The sequence below is a fragment of the Thalassophryne amazonica genome, chromosome 18 (assembly GCF_902500255.1).
Source record: "Thalassophryne amazonica chromosome 18, fThaAma1.1, whole genome shotgun sequence".
Lineage (NCBI taxonomy): Eukaryota > Metazoa > Chordata > Actinopteri > Batrachoidiformes > Batrachoididae > Thalassophryne > Thalassophryne amazonica.
This window is the reverse complement of record NC_047120.1, coordinates 54377504-54397561: the sequence shown is the minus strand read 5'-3', so window position 1 is coordinate 54397561 and position 20058 is coordinate 54377504. Positions and strand designations below refer to the sequence as shown.

Below are 20058 nucleotides of genomic sequence, written 5' to 3'. Positions count from 1 at the left end.
GCGAAGGGTTTTCTCTCACACGATAACAAACAAGCAGCGCAGCGTCCATTTGTCTACATGCCCGTGTAAAAATGCCAAACATAAATCAGGTGACAAGCTCCCAAGCTGCTGTATGAACACTTCAAAAAATTAACTGTGATTTCCTGCAAGTCCATCACTTGTATGTGGGACTTGCTGTACATATCAAGAAAGGTCACTTGGGAAATTCACTTTATAAAGTCTCAGGTTTATGTGTAAAGGGTATGAAGGGCCCTCATGTGGGAGAAGTCTTCTAAACGGTTCATCAGTCAAAACCAGCAGCTGGACGAGCTGGAGCTTGGTAGCTCATTGTGTAGCTTTGTCACAAACGAACTGTTAAAATCCAATCATACCCTTTTTATTGGGCAGTTCTCAAAATCTTCAGAGGGATTTTGTTTATGTGGAAACCAAGCGGGAAGCGTGCTGTGTGAGTAATTGTAATAACAGACTATGTAAATCTGTGTTCCAGTATTTGTGTTGAGTGAAATTTTAGTATAATTTAATTTGTATGCTAACACCATTAGCACATACGGATTACGTCAACTGGATGACTTTAACTACACCACACCGATGCAGACAAAGTTTAGGAAGCAATACGTCTGCCATATTTTTTAATACCCACACCCAAACCACCAGTTATAAAAACCAAAACCCACTCACTAGCAGTGTTGCCACAGTTATTTTGAGAAGTTACTGTATTTGTTACTTTTTACAGTTACATCATTAGCAGCTGCGGGCAACTTGTCTGCTGAATGTAACTAATAAAGTAACTAGTAATCTAACTTGGTTATTTTTAAGATTGAGTACTCAGCAAAGTAATTAATAGTTACTTTGCTGAGTACTCAATCTTAAGATTAACCAAGTTAGATTACTAGTTGCAAATTGTCGGCAGCTGCTAATAAAGTAACTATATAAAGTAGCTAAAAAAGTGACTTTTCAAAGTAATTGTGGCGACACTGCACACTACACCACTAGAGGGGAGGTGATGGTCTAGTGGTTAAGGTGTTGGGCTTGAGTCCAGAAGATAACGGGTTCTCCACCTGACTGGAAAATCACTAAGGGCCCTTGGGCAAGGCCTTTAATCCCCTATTGCTCCCGATGTGTAGTGAGCACCTTGTATGGCAGCACCCTGACATCGGGGTGAATTTGAGGCATAATTGTAAAGTGCTTTGAGCGTCTGATGCAGATGGAAAAGAGCTATATAAATGCAGTCCATTTACCATTTTACCATTTTGAAGCATACATTAATCAACCAGACCAAGTTACACAACCTATTAGCCTAAGTTAGCTTGATAACTACAAGATTGGGGGGCATGTTCTCTGTGTGCTTCTTACCCTGTGTGCTGCTATATAATGCTGCTGGAACGTCAATTTCCCTGAGGGACTCTTCACAAGGGATCAATAAAGTCCTATCTAATCTAATCTAATGTTCAGCCCAGGTCATGCTGGTCTTGCCCATGCTCCACCCCTTTACCCATTTATGGGCTGGTTGGTATTTAGGCAGAGCCAGGCACTGCTAAGATGGCTAAATCTAAAAACATCCCATTTGAGCTTCAAACCCACTCTTCAGAAAACCAGTGGGTGAAAATGCACATATTGGCGTCATTCTCTGTTATTTTGGATAAGATTGATCCTGTTTTTAACACTTTAACTGTAAAAATCCAGACACTGGAGGACTAAAAGGTGACAAAACTGGTGAAATCCGTATAAAACTTACAGAAGTGAGTCCAGTAATGTTGCACTGCAGTAGAGTGATGTCCTCCACCATCGTCTCCCCAAGCAAAGGGCTGAAGGAGGGAGAACAGCTCCAACTCACTGCAAAAACACAGACATTAAGAACATCAAATGTTTGCACTGAATCTTTCAAAAAGCCCTGGTTTTGTCATTGGTGTAGCCCAGCAGACGGGACACGAGGGCTGACCTTTGTATTTTGTTACCACAGCAGAGTTGACAGAAAGCGGCTCCTGGAAGTCCACCCTGAGACTAGTGCTGCTGCTGACTGACAGATGAACTGCAGTGGGAGCCTCTGGAGGGTCTGGGAAGCAGACAAAGGAGCAGAAGAAAGTCGAAAGAACACATTATAAGCCTTCTAACAGAGCGACTCATACAACTGGCATGATTCTGTCTTTCTGGTGCTCTTTAATATCAAGGAAGAGTTTCAGAAGTATCATGTGGTGGATGCTTGTATAATTGAAGCAATTTACAGCTGATGTCACATTTGTAATCCTCCATCAAATGTCAAGTCAATCAACCAAGAAAATTGTGAGGCCGCCATTGTGATTTTAACTACTTAAACACAGTTTTTACATGTGGTGAATAATTTCCATCCACACTCACGCACTTACATGAGCACATGGAACAATGAAGTGGGAAAAGATTTGTTTTTGGTTGAAACAGCAGATGGATTTGGGCAGAACAGGAGGAGTGCCTTTTTTTGGGGAGGGGGGGGGGAGTGGGGGGCTGTCTGTCCTACCGTTAAGCGTTTCTTGAAATTCCCATAAAAAAAATTAAACCGCACACACACACACACACACAGAGAGACAGAGAGAGTCATGTGCCAGTGTGGAAGCTATTAACGCAGCTCAGACAGCATGCCAGCAGAGAAAAAGGGTTCAGCATTTTAAAGCCAACTGCTGAAAAGATCTGAGCCGTGATCTTTCTTCAGTGGCGCTGCCCATGAAAAGTGACACACATCAAAGTCCTCTTACTTGTGTGCTGGAACCCCGTCTGCATGCGCCGAAAGAGCTGCAGCCTCCCCTCCCAGGCCTTCAGCTGCCGCTCACGGTCCGATCCCTCGCGCTCGGCGGGGCCCTCGCCGTGAACCTGGGTCTGAAGCTCGGACACCCGCTGCTCAGCCTCCTGCACCAAGGTGGCCAAATGCACTGCTCGGCCCTCCAAACTGAAAACTAAGAAGTAAAAGAATGAGATTAAACTCAGTACATTTCCAATCAATCAATCAATCAATCAATTTTTTTTATATAGCGCCAAATCACAACAAACAGTTGCCCCAAGGCGCTTTATATTGTAAGGCAAGGCCATACAATAATTATGTAAAACCCCAACGGTCAAAACGACCCCCTGTGAGCAAGCACTTGGCTACAGTGGGAAGGAAAAACTCCCTTTTAACAGGAAGAAACCTTCAGCAGAACCAGGCTCAGGGAGGGGCAGTCTTCTGCTGGGACTGGTTGGGGCTGAGGGAGAGAACCAGGAAAAAGACATGCTGTGGAGGGGAGCAGAGATCGATCACTAATGATTAAATGCAGAGTGGTGCATACAGAGCAAAAAGAGAAAGAAACAGTGCATCATGGGAACCCCCCAGCAGTCTACGCCTATAGCAGCATAACTAAGGGATGGTTCAGGGTCACCTGATCCAGCCCTAACTATAAGCTTTAGCAAAAAGGAAAGTTTTAAGCCTAATCTTAAAAGTAGAGAGGGTGTCTGTCTCCCTGATCTGAATTGGGAGCTGGTTCCACAGGAGAGGAGCCTGAAAGCTGAAGGCTCTGCCTCCCATTCTACTCTTACAAACCCTAGGAACTACAAGTAAGCCTGCAGTCTGAGAGCGAAGCGCTCTATTGGGGTGATATGGTACTACGAGGTCCCTAAGATAAGATGGGACCTATTCTAGAATTAACAGGAAGCCAATGAAGAGAGGCCAATATAGGTGAGATATGCTCTCTCCTTCTAGTCCCCGTCAGTACTCTAGCTGCAGCATTTTGAATTAACTGAAGGCTTTTTAGGGAACTTTTAGGACAACCTGATAATAATGAATTACAATAGTCCAGCCTAGAGGAAATAAATGCATGAATTAGTTTTTCAGCATCACTCTGAGACAAGACCTTTCTGATTTTAGAGATATTGCGTAAATGCAAAAAAGCAGTCCTACATATTTGTTTAATATGCGCTTTGAATGACATATCCTGATCAAAAATGACTCCAAGATTTCTCACAGTATTACTAGAGGTCAGGGTAATGCCATCCAGAGTAAGGATCTGGTTAGACACCATGTTTCTAAGATTTGTGGGGCCAAGTACAATAACTTCAGTTTTATCTGAGTTTAAAAGCAGGAAATTAGAGGTCATCCATGTCTTTATGTCTGTAAGACAATCCTGCAGTTTAGCTAATTGGTGTGTGTCCTCTGGCTTCATGGATAGATAAAGCTGGGTATCATCTGCGTAACAATGAAAATTTAAGCAATACCGTCTAATAATACTGCCTAAGGGAAGCATATATAAAGTGAATAAAATTGGTCCTAGCACAGAACCTTGTGGAACTCCATAATTAACTTTAGTCTGTGAAGAAGATTCCCCATTTACATGAACAAATTGTAATCTATTAGACAAATATGATTCAAACCACCGCAGCGCAGTGCCTTTAATACCTATGGCATGCTCTAATCTCTGTAATAAAATTTTATGGTCAACAGTATCAAAGCAGCACTGAGGTCTAACAGAACAAGCACAGAGATGAGTCCACTGTCCAAGGCCATAAGAAGATCATTTGTAACCTTCACTAATGCTGTTTCTGTACTATGATGAATTCTAAAACCTGACTGAAACTCTTCAAATAGACCATTCCTCTGCAGATGATCAGTTAGCTGTTTTACAACTACCCTTTCAAGAATTTTTGAGAGAAAAGGAAGGTTGGAGATTGGCCTATAATTAGCTAAGATAGCTGGGTCAAGTGATGGCTTTTTAAGTAATGGTTTAATTACTGCCACCTTAAAAGCCTGTGGTACATAGCCAACTAACAAAGATAGATTGATCATATTTAAGATCGAAGCATTAAATAATGGTAGGGCTTCCTTGAGCAGCCTGGTAGGAATGGGGTCTAATAAACATGTTGATGGTTTGGATGAAGTAACTAATGAAAATAACTCAGACAGAACAATCGGAGAGAAAGAGTCTAACCAAATACCGGCATCACTGAAAGCAGCCAAGATAACGATACGTCTTTGGGATGGTTATGAGTAATTTTTTCTCTAATAGTTAAAATTTTGTTAGCAAAGAAAGTCATGAAGTCATTACTAGTTAAAGTTAATGGAATACTCAGCTCAATAGAGCTCTGACTCTTTGTCAGCCTGGCTACAGTGCTGAAAAGAAACCTGGGGTTGTTCTTATTTTCTTCAATTAGTGATGAGTAGAAAGATGTCCTAGCTTTACGGAGGGCTTTTTTATAGAGCAACAGACTCTTTTTCCAGGCTAAGTGAAGATCTTCTAAATTAGTGAGACGCCATTTCCTCTCCAACTTACGGGTTATCTGCTTTAAGCTACGAGTTTGTGAGTTATACCACGGAGTCAGACACTTCTGATTTAAAGCTCTCTTTTTCAGAGGAGCTACAGCATCCAAAGTTGTCTTCAATGAGGATGTAAAACTATTGACGAGATACTCTATCTCCCTTACAGAGTTTAGGTAGCTACTCTGCACTGTGTTGTTATATGGCATTAGAGAACATAAAGAAGGAATCATATCCTTAAACCTAGTTACAGCGCTTTCTGAAAGACTTCTAGTGTAATGAAACTTATTCCCTACTGCTGGGTAGTCCATCAGAGTAAATGTAAATGTTATTAAGAAATGATCAGGCAGAAGGGAGTTTTCAGGGAATACTGTTAAGTCTTCTATTTCCATACCATAAGTCAGAACAAGATCTAAGATATGATTAAAGTGGTGGGTGGACTCATTTACTTTTTGAGCAAAGCCAATAGAGTCTAATAATAGATTAAATGCAGTGTTGAGGCTGTCATTCTCAGCATCTGTGTGGATGTTAAAATCGCCCACTATAATTATCTTATCTGAGCTAAGCACTAAGTCAGACAAAAGGTCTGAAAATTCACAGAGAAACTCACAGTAACGACCAGGTGGACGATAGATAATAACAAATAAAACTGGTTTTTGGGACTTCCAATTTGGATGGACAAGACTAAGAGACAAGCTTTCAAATGAATTAAAGCTCTGTCTGGGTTTTTGATTAATTAATAAGCTGGAATGGAAGATTGCTGCTAATCCTCCGCCCCGGCCCGTGCTACGAGCATTCTGACAGTTAGTGTGACTCGGGGGTGTTGACTCATTTAAACTAACATATTCATCCTGCTGTAACCAGGTTTCTGTTAGGCAGAATAAATCAATATGTTGATCAATTATTATATCATTTACCAACAGGGACTTAGAAGAGAGAGACCTAATGTTTAATAGACCACATTTAACTGTTTTAGTCTGTGGTGCAGTTGAAGGTGCTATATTATTTTTTCTTTTTGAATTTTTATGATTAAATAGATTTTTGCTGGTTATTGGTAGTCTGGGAGCAGGCACCGTCTCTACGGGGATGGGGTAATGAGGGGATGGCAGGGGGAGAGAAGCTGCAGAGAGGTGTGTAAGACTACAACTCTGCTTCGTGGTCCCAACCCTGGATAGTCACGGTTTGGAGGATTTAAGAAAATTGGCCAGATTTCTAGAAATGAGAGCTGCTCCATCCAAGTGGGATGGATGCCGTCTCTCCTAACAAGACCAGGTTTTCCCCAGAAGCTTTGCCAATTATCTATGAAGCCCACCTCATTTTTTGGACACCACTCAGACAGCCAGCAATTCAAGGAGAACATGCGGCTAAACATGTCACTCCCGGTCCGATTGGGGAGGGGCCCAGAGAAAACTACAGAGTCCGACATTGTTTTTGCAAAGTTACACACCGATTTAATGTTAATTTTAGTGACCTCCGATTGGCGTAACCGGGTGTCATTACTGCCGACGTGAATTACAATCTTACCAAATTTACGCTTAGCCTTAGCCAGCAGTTTCAAATTTCCTTCAATGTCGCCTGCTCTGGCCCCCAGAAGACAATTGACTATGGTTGCTGGTGTCGCTAACTTCACATTTCTCAAAACAGAGTCGCCAATAACCAGAGTTTGATCCTCGGCGGGTGTGTCGTCGAGTGGGGAAAAACGGTTAGAGATGTGAACGGGTTGACGGTGTACACGGGGCTTCTGTTTAGGGCTACGCTTCCTCCTCACAGTCACCCAGTCAGCCTGCTTTCCCGGCTGCTCGGGATCTGCCAGGGGGGAACTAACGGCGGTTAAGCTACCTTGGTCTGCACCGACTACAGGGGCCTGGCTAACTGTAGAATTTTCCACGGTGCGGAGCCGAGTCTCCAATTCGCCCAGCCTGGCCTCCAAAGCTACGAATAAGCTACACTTATTACAAGTACCGTTACTGCTAAAGGAGGCCGAGGAATAACTAAACATTTCACACCCAGAGCAGAAAAGTGCGGGAGAGACAGGAGAAGCCGCCATGCTAAATCGGCTAAGAGCTAGTAGCTACGCTAAGCTAGCGGATTCCTAAAAACACGCAAAGTGAATAATGTGTAAATAATTTATAGGTGATTCAGCAGAAGGAGTGCTTTAGTTAAGGCACATAAAGATTACACTGGGAAACAAATCGTAATCTAGATAACTAGATCAATCTAACTGCGCAGAGTAAACAGCTAACAGATACAGAAAAACACCGCTGTGCTCCGGAACAGGAAGTGATACAATACCGCAGTGAGAGCCAACCACCAGTCCAAGACACAGTTTAGTGATGGGACAGAAGAGAAAATAAAGTATCACTTTTCTTAAACACTACAAGTTAGGGGTGTCTACTAGTCTCTGTTAAACATAAAAAAATATCCCAATAAACATATTTTGAGAAGGTTTAGGCTATTGTACATGTAGACGTGACTGCAGTCATCTGATATTTGACATCAATGACTTTGATTCTCACCCAAAGGACTGATTACTTGGCAATTCTGTCACTGATCTAAGTGTGTGTGCCACATTTGTTCCAATTCAGGCTGAAAATCAAATTCTTTGACCTTTGGCTGGAATTAATTAAGATTTTTGGGTCAGTCTTCATTGACATACCAAACTTGGTAGAAATCAGCAAAGTAGTAGCCAGAGAGGCCAACATGACCTTGGCCCCAGCAGTTGAGTTCCTTAAGGCAACTAGAACATGTGTGCCAGCAATTTGGAGTGAAAAAGGAGTGGTGGAAATTGGCCAAATGGCCTGGAAGCTGGTGAACAGTATGTTGCACAGCTGACCACAAATACAATTTGGGCCATAAATACTCTTTGGAATATCCATATGAATAACTAGGTAAGGTACACTGTTGAACTTTGGCAGTTTTTCGTTGTCTCAGAAGACCATTGTAGTACAAAAGGTAGTCAGTTGTCTAAGATTTGCACCTACTGAGGAGAGTACTGAGCATGAATCCAGATTAATCTTCAGTTGTCTCATGGGAGATTGTTGTTGCATGCTCTGGGAGCCAACCCTCGGAATTCTGGCACTTCTAAGGTCTCACAGTGCCCAGTTTAGGGCCCCTTCACACATAACACGACTGAGGCAGAATGGTGCATGAAGGAGGAGTCAATTGCCACTTGCCTCAAATGCCTTGTACAGCTGTCACTACAACCGGTCGCGCACACCAGCGGCCGAAAGACTGCGAGTGCCCATTCGACCTCTCTCTCGGCAGGTGTCGGCCAAATTCCAGGTGTCACACACGAACATCCAACACCGCTCGCTGGACACTTAAAAAAGGCGGGGCTATTTGCACTCCCAGCACGAGACTAGAGAGCAGGTGACCACATCTGAGCTGTTTGTGAAAACTGTTTAAGTGCCCCACGAGTGTGGTGTCACCAAGCAACACACATGGGTGTGGCTGTGTGGAACTCCCCCCAACATGTGGCGCGTGTCGCACTCCCCCAACACATGTGGCATGGGGGGGCACTTGCAAGATATGCTGTTAATTTTGTACAGACAAGATCACATGGGAACCGGCCAACCATGTCTGAGTGCACACAGCACAGCAAGACTCCTCTCAGCTGATTTTCGGAGCTGGAAATGACGGCTCAGTGCACACAACGTGTTAAATTAAAAACACAGAGACCACAGCCAGGACAAGTATATAAATAATTACTACAATAACTACATACACAATTACATATCAAATAACTGAAATGAAAAAAAAAAAAAAAAATCACAGAACACAGAAACAGAGAGTGACACTTTGACCTGTGTGCTGAACAAACAGGTGGGTGTGGCCGCACACGCAGCAGATGTTGAGATCTCTGGACCCGCGATTTGAAGAACACATACGGTGTTATGACGGACACCATGTTACAAGTCTACACCATGTGGCGTGTGCGTGTGCCTGCTGTTCTCACATGGAAATACATAAAACCATATCACCTTTGCCACGGGCTGGAATGACTGTGTCTGCATGCACATCGGCAGGCTGCTCCATGTGAAAAGGACCATCTGATCATGTGTACACTCAGCTGGGGATCTGAATGTCACGTCACCCACGTGAGCTATGGTCCACATGATGCGATGTCTATTCTTTGGCACGCCGCTCGCTGGACACACGCTGGGCCAGCAGATGTGGACATACGCGTGCACTGCTTCATTCATGTCATTCATGACTGTACGTCTATAACCATGGGTCACATATAGAGGAACAGAAGGATCATACTGTCTGCTAGATAAGAGGGATTATTATTAGAAATCACGGTGTTCTTTATGGTGTGTGGTTTTTATTTGTTTTCTCTACAGCAGCGAGATGTGGTGCCACACATTCCAGCTGCTGGCACTGTGTTCGCATGAGCGTGCACGAAACAGTCGCCGCTGTCATGAACGCCTGTCCAACCGTGTCCCTCCTGACAGCAGGTGGAATGTTTCGCGGATCCCCATTTCGCTTTTTGTTTGTGTATTCTCTTCCGGTTTCTGCTTCTTTCGCCCTGTGTCGTGTTATGTGTGAAGGAGCCCTTACAGATGTCACTATGAGCACATAGTGACATATTCCCTCTTCCCTCATATACCTGTGAGGGAAGAGGGGGAGGTGATGGTCGAGTGGTTAAGTGTTGGGCTTGAGATCAGAGGATCCTCAGTTCAAACCCCAGCCTGACCAGAAAATCACTAAGGGCCATTGGGCAAGGTCCTTAATCCCCAAGTTGCTCCCAGTGTGTTGTGAGCATGTTGCATGGCAGCACCCTGACATCAGTGTGCGAGTGTGCTAGTGTGAATGTGAGGCATAATTGTAAAGCGTTTTGACCGTCTGATGCAGATGAAAAAGCGCTATATAAATGTCGTCCATTTACCATTTACTGGGATGTTGTGTTGTGATGTTCTAGGTGAGGAAATAAAACTACATATATTGTAGGGTAAGTACCTCAGTGGGAAGAGTTGGGCTACCCATATGTAGCTCTGCGTTTGATTGATGCTACCTGCCTGTGACGTAGGACAAGAAACTATTTGCAGTATCTTAGTTCACCCAGATGCAAATAGATACCAGTGTCACCGACTGAATGGTCACCCCTAAAAATCAGTCCGCCTGCGTCATTTCGCAGCTTAGCAGCATAATTTCTGAGCGTCAACAGTGATTCACTAATTATCGCCTCCTTTTTGCTTAAAACTGACTTTAGAATGATTTAAGATGTTTTACTTTGTCATCTGATGGTTAATCACATTATTCCCTTTGTTCGCTTTGGATGTAGAGAGTCCGTCTCAGATGTGTTGCTGTGGTCCAAAATGGCATATACGCAGTGAAGGCAGGGCGGACCAAAACAAACACTAAAAGTGTATAGAGATGGAAAAACAGTAACAAGCATTGCTACACACAATGCAGTCACATCGAGCTTTAACTTCTCTTAAAACATTTCAAGACAAAGTTTTCTTCACAAATCTGACCACCTGAGAACTAACACATTGGTCTTAAGGTGGCAGCACACTGTATGTTTGCACATGGTCTGACCAGATCTTTCGACAGCCTGGGCAGGGATGAAGCGAAATGCCAACAGGGATGGAATCATATGTATGCTGATCCTGGTGCGCAAGTTCAGCCGTGTTATCGCTGCTGTGATCTGTTATTCAATGTTGTTGTGTTATGTGTATCCGTGAAAGGAAGTGTTAATAACCTTCAATACAGGCGTGGAAGAAAAATAATGCACCAGGCTACTGACAACGCCGCACAGCTGGCCAATCAATACTCACTGATGAAGTGTCAGAATCTGAAAGTTGCTAGATTTGTCAGGCACTTCCCCTCTCTCTTTTCATTGTCAACGAGAGGCCTTTGGACATTTTTCAACAATCTGAATCCATCACATCAAGCATGCTGCCTTCTTTACTTTAACAGCATGCCTCAGTGCAAGAGGATATAGACCTGATACAGCAAAATCCCACAGCTTGGGAGCTGGTTTTAGCAGACCACTCTTTAATGTCTTTGTTTACCAAATCCTGTAGCAGATTCCCCAATAAACTGCTTTTAACCAGCCAGTCTCACTTTAGAGATGACATCACCTAGAAAATGACAGAAAATGGGGCAATGAAAGTGAGAGGGAGGAGTGTTGGTCGCAAGAAGTTATAACGGAACACAAAATGATGGGAACACACGAGTGCATAGGCATCATTTAAATTGTACACTGAATTTCCTGGACAACCTGTGGAAAACTGGTGTATCACAATTATACAGTAGTTATACATATACCAGAAGCTTCAGATGATGTCATTGGAATTCTTTTCTTATTATTATTTCCTAGGTTTGTGTTTAGAAATGTTTGTATGTCTGACATACGAGGGTAGGCTGAAAAGTTCTAAGGCTCACTATAATGCAGTTAATGCATTACTCCTTCATGGGGAGCCTTAGAACTTTTCAGCCTACCCTCGTATGTTAAAAAAATCATTTATATTTTTGAATCCTAATGGAATTTAATTGTAATAAATGTCACTCAAACAAAGAATTTGCAAATTTGATGCCATCCAGGACACAAGGACCTCTGTGGTGTCGTGGATGTGGCTACGTGCGACACGAGTGCATGCTCCCAGAATTCTCTTGACTTGGTGTCTGGTGAAGTAGGTGTGGGTGGAGAAGAGTAATGTTAATCCTCCCCAGTTCAAACCAGGATGGTACGTAGCTTTGAATTACTGCGCTAATACATGCTTGCTAAGTCCTGCCAACTTGCATATCAGTTCTGACATTAAAAGACGAGGCGAACCATTTTGTATATTTGAGCCAAATGTATAGATTGAGCATGCATCTTGGGTTACTGGCCGATATTCCATGCTACCACTGTAATCCCAGCATGCTTTTAAAAGATAAATGCTCCTGGTGATGCACACTGGCACTTTGAATGGAAACTTTTGGCATTGGTGCCAGTTGACAAATTGCCAAAAAACAAAGAAGAGAGAAACAGGGTCCAAATGTTGGTGGGACAAGAAGCCAATGTGACACTCCAACCTGTGTAATTTTTTTAAACTTAATTATATCAAATGGTTTTTAATCATGACAGCCGAGATAACATTATTTTCTGCCAAAAATGACCTGGCTTTGCCATCACCGAGCAAACCAGGCTGCATTTCTACCAGTTTATGGTGGAACCATTGTTGAGGAAGAGTAATATATGACTTCATATGCATAAATGTTCTTCTGCTCTGAAAAAAACAACAACAAACAAACAAACAAAAAACAGTGGTGGGCAAAGCTCACCTACTTTATATGAATTTGGATTGAAAACCTTGTAAAAAAAAAAAAAAAAGATTTAAAAAGCTTGGAGCTTCCCCAAAAGGGTTTAGCACTGCAAGACATCAAGATGTACACGCATAATTAAATAAACAAATTAACAGTAGTTTTCATTCAACATACTGTTTATTCACAGTACATAAAGTATTAAGAAGTATTAAACACAAACTTATATATGGAAAATTATTTTAATCATCTAATTTAAGTATTTATTCTGGCTTGACCTTCTGCTCCTCCATCTCCTCGAGGTGATACTTGTTGCCTTTACATAATGTGTTGATTTCACTTGTTGGATTGCCAGTGGTGGGACAAAGTCACTGTCAAGTCATCAATCTGCAAGTCCCAAGTCAAGTCTCAAGTCAGCTTTGCAACCAACTGGTGGTCATTATTACTTGAGACTTGCTGATTCATGACTTGAGAGTGACTTGATGGTGACTTCGTCCCACCTCTGTGGATTACTGTATAAGCTCCAACAGGGACAAAAGAGTGATTTTTATGGTTTACAAAAGCTTTTACCATTAAACTGTATTCAAAAAATATCATTTGATTTAAAAATTAGTGGAACTAAATTTAGTGGAATGAAATTAGTCTGCTAATGTTTTCCAAAGTTAGCTAATCTGCTAACAAAAATGAAGCAGTAAGCCTCGATGGGCTCAGAACAAGTCCATCCCGAAAAAGAAAAAGTTGTAGTTCCTTGACTGGCCGCTTGAGGCTGGCTAAGAAAGCGAGCAGGTTCCCATTCAAGTCCATGATAAAATGTCCAAATTTAGAGCAGAAATAAACATGTTTACTGCCAGGTACAACACACAAAAAAAGGTTTGGTCTCGACAGATAGTCTCACTCTCCAAATTTTTTTTGTTACTTTTTAGTTTAATATGGTTTAAGCCATAAAGTAATGTGTGGTCACTTTGCCTGATAGTGGCAGAGCTAAGCACTTTCAACGCTCACAGCATCATAGCATTTCTCCCTCAGAGGCCACTCCTACAACAAATACCTTGAATAATATGGCTTGTAGTGTGATGAATCATCTAAGACGTCCCTGTTGCAATTATTCATGCTGAGTGAAATCCACATTTTATTTAATGTTGTATGCTAATGGTGTTAGCACTTTTAGCAGCTTTCAGTACCTTGAACTGTTAATGCACAATCACTGAGGAAATAAGCAGCTCATAATTTTTAACGCACATACCAAAACAAACTGAACTGAAATCATTAATACCTACAGAAACTGGAACACTGTCTATATCTTCTTGCTGTCCACAGGGTGTAGTGAGGAATAAAAATAGAGCTATACACTAGATGAGATGTTCCATCCACTACAAATACTTGAATTATTGCATGGTGGTTAGTGACAGCGGCGGATTGTGATGGTGAATAAAACTAACAGGTAATACAAAGCGGTTCAGGTCACAAAGGACAGTAATGCACTGTAGTTCTTCTTTGGTGGCTGGTCCTTCTTGGAGTGTTTGGGACTTGTGTGTGTCTGTGTTTAGTCTGTGTGGTCTGTGTTTGTTCATTGCAGATTCCACTGTTGAGCGTTAGATTCCACTGTTGACAGTAAGTTTAAAGCACTGTGTCAAAATGTCCATCTGGGTGTTTAAATCTGCGGCTCTTGGTGTCTCCGCAGTGGCTGCGAGCTTCTCTTTGAATCAGTGTGTCTCATAGGTGTCAGCTTGGTTATTCTCCTTAGTCATTTATGTGACGATATAAAGGCATTTTGGAATCTTTACAAAAGGTAATAATACAAAGCTCAGTGTTGAGTTTTAAAGCTTAATCAGTCTGGAGTACAACTGAGGAGCTTCACAAAATACAAAATGTGAACTGCTCACAGCCCATTTACTCTGTCCCATTGAAAACAAATGAGTTACTCTGAATTGGAAAATAAGATACTTTAGAAAATGATTGGATTAGCCATCGCTAAATCTACCATGGCAATATCAATAAAAATCTGAATAAATTGCCCCATCAACACAATTTTCCATTCAGCGTTGTTGTTGCCAAAACCACCTAAACCAAGACCAAGTCTTGACCAAGACCACAGGGTATTGACACCAAGACAAGACTTTTAGAAGTTAAGACCAAAATGGGTACTGCTAGACTTTACCCTTGTGAAGCACCTTGGGGTGACTTATGTTGTAATCTGGTACTAGGTAAATAAACTGAACTGAAATTGGCTTTGTGAGACTGAGTCAACAACAGGACTGGACCATGGAGTCCTACACTGCATGACACATTTACAATAAAATGTGAAATATGCCAACTACCAATCGCCAAACTATACAATTTTGTGCGCAAAAATTGAATTTTGAATGACTCTTACCCAGAAGTCGTCATTAAGTACAAAATGTATTAAACCAAATATTCAATAGTGAAGATTTATCTGTCTTTTCTTCAACAACAGAGTTAAAAAAAAATCAAACCATGTATAAATATGTACAATTTGTGACATACATATGTAGTGAAATACATGGAAAAGGACTATTTTAAGAACTTCCTTGGTGCTTTTCACATCGACCATTCCCAATAGTCCATCCTAGCTGTGAACCACATTGCCTGATGTCACACCATCAACCACACTGTTCCCTCCTTCGATGACTCCTGCAGAGCCACCCTTAAGGACAAAAGATGCAGAAGGACGAAGGGAGACGCTCCAATAAGAATCTTGACCAGGCCTTTGTCTGCAGCTGATGCAACCGGACCTGTCTGTCCCAAATCGACTTTGCCAACCACGAGTGCACCTGCAGTCAACACAGACCACTACCTTCGTAATCTTTGTTCGGGACATAATGCCATGATGATGTAGCTAAATCCAGAAAATAGAACAGCCTGCAAATAACTGAGATACAGTGGACTTGTGGACTTTTTCAGCAAGTAGAAAAATAATATTAAAAGTTATATATATAATCTTTTTTAAAGAAAGAGACAGGAATGATCATCCAGGGTGTAAAGGGTTTTTCTATGTTGAACAGATTATGTTATTTATCTCATTTATATAGCACCAAATCACAACAAAGTTGCCTCAAGGTGTTTCACACAAGTAAGGTCTAACCTTACCAACCCCTAGAGCAAGCACACAGGCAACAATGGTAAGGAAAAATGCCCTCTGATGATTTGAAGAAGAAACCTCAAGCAGACCAGATCCAAAGGGGTGACCACCTGCTTGGGCCATGTTACCAACACTATTGACAATACAAATATAGGGGAAATTTTGGGAAGTTTTTGGGAGTCCATGCTGGTGCACAGGACAGGAGCACTGCAGAAGAAGACACTCACTCCCATGTCTGGATGGAGCCGCACCTCAGAGAGAGAGAGAGAGAGAGAGAGAGAGAGAGAGAGAGAGAGAGAAAAAAAACAGAATCAGGTGGGAGAAAGGCAACAAATACAGTATAATTTGTCAGCATTAAGCAACAAGAAAAACAGAAGAAATAGGTGATTGCCGGCCAGTAGCCCTAAGCTTCATGAAAAGACCCAGAATTCAGATAAAGTTGAGGCTGCGGCCTGCTCTCTTTAGTAATAAATGGATTTAAAAGATACAAAGCATAGTAACATACTATGCCAGTATGCTAAGCATACAAAAGGGAAAATAAGTGTGTCTTAAATCTGGACTTGAAAGTCTCTATAGAATCTGACTGTTTTATTGATGCAGGGAGATCATTCCACAAAGCAGGTGCATGATAAGAGAAAGCTCTGTGACCCACGGATGTTTTATTTACCCTAGGGACACAAAGTAGTCCTGCACCCTGAGAACGCAGAGCCCGGGTCGGTACGTAGGGTTTAATTAGGTCAGCTAAGTAGGGAGGTGCCAGTACATGAACAATTTTATAGGTTAGTAACAGAACCTTAAAATCTGATCTCACAGGGACAGGAAGCCAGTGAAGAGATGCCAAAATGGGTGTAAGGTGGTCAAACTTTCTGCTTCATGTCAAGAGCCTGACAGCATCATTTTAAACCAATTGGAGACTGCTAATGCTGGACTGTGGTAAACCAGAAAATAGAACATTGCAACTGTCCAATCTAGAAGAAACAAACGCATGAATCAGGGTCGCAGCATCAGCCATAGACAGGATGGGATGAATCTGCACTATATTTCGCAGGTGGAAGAAAGCAGTCCTCGAAATATCTCTAAAGTGGAGGTCAAAGGACAACGTAGGATCAAAAAAAAAAAAAGATTATATATTCCCATTGCTATGGTCTTGAGCGGTCTTGAATTAAAATTCCGAGTCAAACCTTTTATGTCTCTGGCTGAGACAAAAAAACAAAACAAAAAACAACAACAACAACAACAACAACAACACTGTGCTTATAAAAATACGAAAGCTTTTACTTGCTCTCGATGTTTTTCCAGTTTCAGTCTATCGTGCGCACGTACACGACAAAAGCTATTTGGGGTCTGGAGAAACAGCACAATCAAAGAGCAAACTTCACTAAACACCACTTTCCATTCAAGTGTTTTCAATTTAATGATACCTTTATAAGATGTCTGGCTCAGCTCTTGACTGTGTGAGAGTACAAGTACAAAAACAAACAGCCAAGGAGTCTTAGTGGTTTGTTCTAATCATTAACAGAAGAAAGGAGCGGAGCCTCGGTAGATCACAGACAGCAAAAGCCGCTTACAAAGATGACTAATAGTGTCATGATTACCACTCCTTCATTAACCTTACTGTGCTTTCACTGCCAGAAGAAGAAAAATAATAAACGCTATACCGTGTGTTTTGTTTAAAGCATATAAAATGTATATATTACTTTTGGTGCATGACGGAAAGCTTGTGTTAAGACTCACTGTGCGTGGTTGCTTTGGGCAGCACCTGTGGTCACTCTGATAGCAGCCGATGTACTCGCGGTGACAGCCGTTTGGCTCCCACAAAGACAATTGTCACTTCTAACAGAACGACTGGCAAAGCCAAGACCGAGTTACCCGAGTAAGAAATCGGAGCTATGATAAAGATTAAAATGAATGAGTTTTAGGCCTTGTTGGAATGCAGAGGTTGCCAGGCTATGGACTGCGATCAACAGTTCTTTATCACGTTGCAAGTCATCCTTGTAGTAACAACAACAAAAACACAACAACTCAAGGCATCCGGCTGCACAGACCTTTCTGAGTTTACTCAAATTATGTATAAACACAATACCTACTTATGTAAGTTATGTAAGCTCAAAACAAAAATGCTGCAGCCAGTTTGCCTTCAGTTTTTAAGTTTCCCAATTTTTTTTTATTTTTATTTTACACTGTAAGCATCAACTGTGTTTCTCGTTAAAAAAAAATCAACTGGTGCTCTGTCGTGGATAAATCTTGTAAATACTTGGCTCCACATTGGAGATAATCAGCAGGTTGACCGCCATATTCTGTGGGCAACTTGGAACATAAACCACACACCAAATCACTCAAAACTCAGAGGAATGCCTGCCCACAGTACGCGCCGGCAAAGTAAGTGAGTTGAAGTTGGCGGTGAAGGTCGGTGGACAAAAATAGGCACACAATGGAGGCTTCACTCGGCGTGATTCAGCTACTGGCAAAATGACAAACGCTGCACAGATGATGGTGTTTCTGCAGATGGCTTTTGGAATTTCACAATAAAAGATGATCTTCGTACTATCTTAACACTGAAGGAAAGGACTAGGACACCTTGGTGTAAGGACACCAAGTTCAAATGGTATGTCTGTGATCACAATGCTCCTGTTCACAAGTTACTTGCTGTAGTGTTTTCATTAAATTTATGAATTGTTTTGAAATGAAACTCATCTCATGGACACTGTAACTGTTATTAAAAAGCCATTCATTCCCAGTGACATTGGGAAAATAGCTCTCATGTTTGAGGTGTTACTTTCTTTACCAAATTGTAGATAAATGAAAATGACTAAACTACAAAATTATATTACAGTGAAAGGAACAGGAAACGGCAGCACCTTTAGTAGTCTTGTGAAAGAAAAAAAGACAAGCACCCATTTTTATTGTGTTGTGCTGTCAGGGTCAACATCTATTTTGTCTCCCATGTATCTATAAGATGACAGCCGAAAAGAAAAGAAATTAAAAAACAAAACTCACTGACAGACACCTTGCTGATAAGGGCCCTATCTTGGTGATCTGAAGCGCATGGTCTATCAAGCCTGGTGCAAGTGTTGTTGGGGTATATTAAACTCTTTTTTTGCTATTTAAACAGTGCAAAATCTTAGTGTAAACAAGGACAGCAGGTGCAAAGGGGGTGGAATTAGTCATGCATATATGGGTGTACTGTGGGCATAAAATAAAATAAACCAGTCAGAGTGGCACCTGCTACTGCCTTCAAACACAAATGTGTCAAGTGCTTGCAGCACTGTTACTGAGATGGCACACTCAGAAGTGAGTAGTTTTCTAGCAAGGAGATGGATCCACTTGTACAGAGAGCATATATGTGGAATCAGCAAGCAAAAGAGATGTAATTCTGGAAGAGTAGTGACTAACTATGATAGTTGGATTACTTGCTGCATCTGCTATGTGTAAATAGTGTTTAGTGACCCACAATGCATGCCCCCCCCCACCCCACACACACACAAATCCCTGAATGGATGGAAGTACCAAGACAGTTTTTTTTTTTTTTGCAGTACTTTTTAAGGTAAGATAAAAACTGTTCAGTCTGACTGTCACTTGAAGTGTGCTGTGGTGCACTCTGTGTGCCGTGACAAATGGAGTTAGTGAGTTTAATGTGTAATTAGTGTTTTTAATGGTGTTTTGTATCAAAGTATGGGTTGTTACACATCTTAATGATGTCAGTGTATGCTTCTGTTTCAAAGCATGTTTGAAGTCTGGATGCCTTGTGATTATTGTACTTTCTGGACTTAAGCCACTTTTTAAACTAGTATTAGAGGTCTTGTAACTTATATTCTGAAGCAACTTATATGAAAAACAACACTATGGCCACAAGATGGCACCATCGACATGGGTGTCAAGCTGGTCCTGTATAATGATTGAAGTACTGTGATTTACACTCCAGAGGAAAAGGTGGTAGTAATGCACCAATAAGCTGGATGCCAATACAACAAGAAGAAGAAGCTCTGAACATGAAAGCTGTTCTCTGTCTTAGAGAACCAGTGAATTAAACAAATAATGCTCTCAAACTGAAAGACCACAAGCTTGACTAACAAGAGAAAATGTCCTTCGTACTACTCAGCACAAAACGTGTTTGGACTGTGTGAGAAATTATCAATAACAACAATAATAAGTCAGCTAGGCTAAGGTAAGGTAATTATGTTTTACAAATATTCTACAAAAGAGTTTTAAAAATGTTTAATCACATTTAATAGAGCCACTGAAGCAGTTTTCTGCCTGATAAAATAACGTAAATTAGCCTGTTAGCTTATGTTCACTAACATGGTAGTTTGTTATAAATAAATAATGTACAGAGTATTCAAGTGTTTAATTATATTGCACATTTAGCTCATCTATGATCATGTGTTCAGTGGCCATAAAAAGCAGTTTACTGATGAGGCCTCGTATAACATTACAAACAGTAGCATTATAAATTATG

General features: G+C 41.4%; 1 protein-coding gene across 1 annotated transcript in view; it reads right to left on the bottom strand.

Moving 5' to 3' along the window:
• Positions 1–20058, bottom strand: part of LOC117530936 (ankyrin repeat and fibronectin type-III domain-containing protein 1) — a 322495-nt gene that overhangs the window by 20737 nt on the left and 281700 nt on the right. The window contains exons 9-11 of the mRNA XM_034193900.1: positions 2727–2924; positions 1940–2053; positions 1736–1833 (exon numbers count right to left, since the gene is read on the bottom strand). Coding sequence (XP_034049791.1) covers positions 1736–1833; positions 1940–2053; positions 2727–2924 — 410 coding nt within the window. The remainder of the gene's footprint in view (positions 1–1735; positions 1834–1939; positions 2054–2726; positions 2925–20058) is intronic.